Genomic DNA, 2256 nt, shown 5'->3' with positions numbered 1-2256 from the left:
TCGACTCACTCTCCTCACTGGATAAATGAAATCTGATCTGTGATGCGACTGTCGTTCGGTACGCTGCATTGAGCAGCCGCGTTCAGTTTTTAATTGTAGTGTCTGTTCTTTTACTGAACTAAATTATTTTTATTACTATAAAAAATTAAAACGACGGTGAGGGTGGGCAAGTGACATAACCGGTGTCAGCACCGTCTATCGCGGCAAGCCTATTATGATGTATAGTCCCTTGTGTTTTGTGGGGAGGCTTTCACCACATCGTAACGCTTCAGGTTTGGAGTTGACTCACGTTGTCCTGTGAACACAGGCTGGTTTTGTCCATGATCTTCATGGCGTACACGTCTCCTGTCGCTCTCTCCTTCACCACCTGCACTTCGGAGAAGTGCCCCCTTCCCACAATGCCCCTCACCTCGAAATCCTTCTTACCAGGAAGCAGATCCTGAACTTCAGCCACCACTTCAGAATCTGAGACACACAAACGGTCACAATACAAACACAGACTATGACTGATTCCGTGTTAAGATCATATTAAGGCGCTTACATTTGTTGACAAAGTTGGCCACATGTTCGATCTTCATGAGCTCTGGTGTGGCGCACTCTTGATAGAGCAGCAGAAAAGCATCAATCAGAGTTTCTCTGGTCACTCCATTCACTCCTGTAGAGCCCGACACACTGCATTTCCCCTGAAAAATTACAAACATTCACTTCACAACACAATATTTATATGGAAACAGCGCCCATATATTCTCACAAAATATGATGCATTTCATAGCATTTTTGCTTTCACCACTATTTGTAAGGTGAAGTCTTGTATTCTCCCTTAATAATCAGCAGAAAAACACTACAAAGACGTGACTCCTGTCTGAATTTGAGCCAGATTACAACTATTTGTTCAACTCTCAGGCCTTTTTCACTTTCATGAATGATTCTGAAGACGTTATTTATAGGGATGTAACGATTAACCGCGAGCCGGTTGAAAACCGATTAAAATATGTGACTATTCAAATCGGTTGAGATGCTAAAAAAATTGCGATTCATTTAGGGATAGGAGTTTATATGAATGTATGTCTGAGGGGAACTTACTGTCTTTAGAAAAGTTTAGATGGTATTTTTTCTTTTCATCTTGCCTCTGTATAATGCATATTAAAGTTCATAACAAAATTATTGATTTTTCTTTTATGCCAAAAATCATTAGGATATTAAGTAAAGATCATGCTCCATGAAGATATTTTGTAAATTTCCTACTGTAAATATATCAAAACTTAATTTTTGATTAGTAATATGCATTGCTAAGAACTTCATTCGGACAACTTTAAAGATGATTTTCTCAATATTCTGATTTTTTTTGCACACTCAGATTCCAGATTTTCAAATAGTTGAATCAAATAGAAATTAGTGTCCTTCTAACTGTGACTATATCTATCTGCTAATGTTATAATGCACGCTAGCATATCGATGATCTCACGCCTCAGACGATGAGAGCTCACCTGCAGCAGCTGATTGAGTCGAGCGCAGCAGCTGGTGATGGAGTCGACAGCAGACAGATCTTTAACGCTGCCGTGGCCTCCGTATTTAAACTTCAGCATCACTGCAGGACAAACATGAGCAATACAGTCAAATCAACCTGCATGACAGGCGACGTCTCTGATGTCCACTACACAATGACCGTGTTCCAATCCTAGTCAGCTGCCTATCTAGACACCAATTAGGGGAATATGCCTATGATGCCCGAAAGATGTTATCGAAGTAGGCAGTTCATCAGGATTTGATACACAGTGCTGCAATGTCTTAAAGTGTTAAAACAATTTCAGACCCAAATATTAGTATAAAAACAAGCTTCAATGAAACTAAAAGCTTAATTATATACACACAGCATATCTTTATCCTCCTGGGACCCAGGCATAGACTTCTGTCCTCTGCAGAGGACATTATATTTTAGTGAATTTCTCTGGATGTCCTGTTCGGAGCACATTCGTGGCTTTTTCGGAGGTTTGATTATAATCACTCCCTCTCCTTGGTCTTTAAATATGACTGATATTGACAGAATGATCAGATTTAGCACTCTCAGGGAAATTTGATAGTGTTTTGTAATTATCATTTAAATCTGACTAATAAAACAGAGAGTTCCGGTGCTTGATTCTGATTGGTTGAGCCGCGTTCGAAGCTGTTGTAAATTACTCTACAAACATACACCTTTGTTTACTTCTGTGTGTTGCTCGGCAACCACTTTGTTGCAACCACAACTGTTTCTGAGGA

The 2256-nt window shown here is 39.7% G+C and overlaps 1 protein-coding gene across 1 annotated transcript in view; it reads right to left on the bottom strand.

Annotated features, from left to right (window-relative positions):
• Positions 1-1586, bottom strand: part of LOC107734411 (citron Rho-interacting kinase-like) — a 9134-nt gene extending 7548 nt beyond the window's left edge. Inside the window, exons 1-3 of the mRNA XM_016546363.1 lie at positions 1488-1586; positions 542-683; positions 290-465 (exon numbers count right to left, since the gene is read on the bottom strand). Coding sequence (XP_016401849.1) covers positions 290-465; positions 542-683; positions 1488-1586 — 417 coding nt within the window. The remainder of the gene's footprint in view (positions 1-289; positions 466-541; positions 684-1487) is intronic.
• Positions 1587-2256: the final 670 nt, after the last annotated feature.

Source organism: Sinocyclocheilus rhinocerous, unplaced genomic scaffold (genome assembly GCF_001515625.1).
Source record: "Sinocyclocheilus rhinocerous isolate Xijiao unplaced genomic scaffold, SAMN03320098_v1.1 scaffold1632, whole genome shotgun sequence".
Taxonomy (NCBI): domain Eukaryota; kingdom Metazoa; phylum Chordata; class Actinopteri; order Cypriniformes; family Cyprinidae; genus Sinocyclocheilus; species Sinocyclocheilus rhinocerous.
The sequence above is the reverse complement of the archived record's forward strand: the minus strand, read 5'-3'. Positions and strand labels throughout refer to the sequence as shown.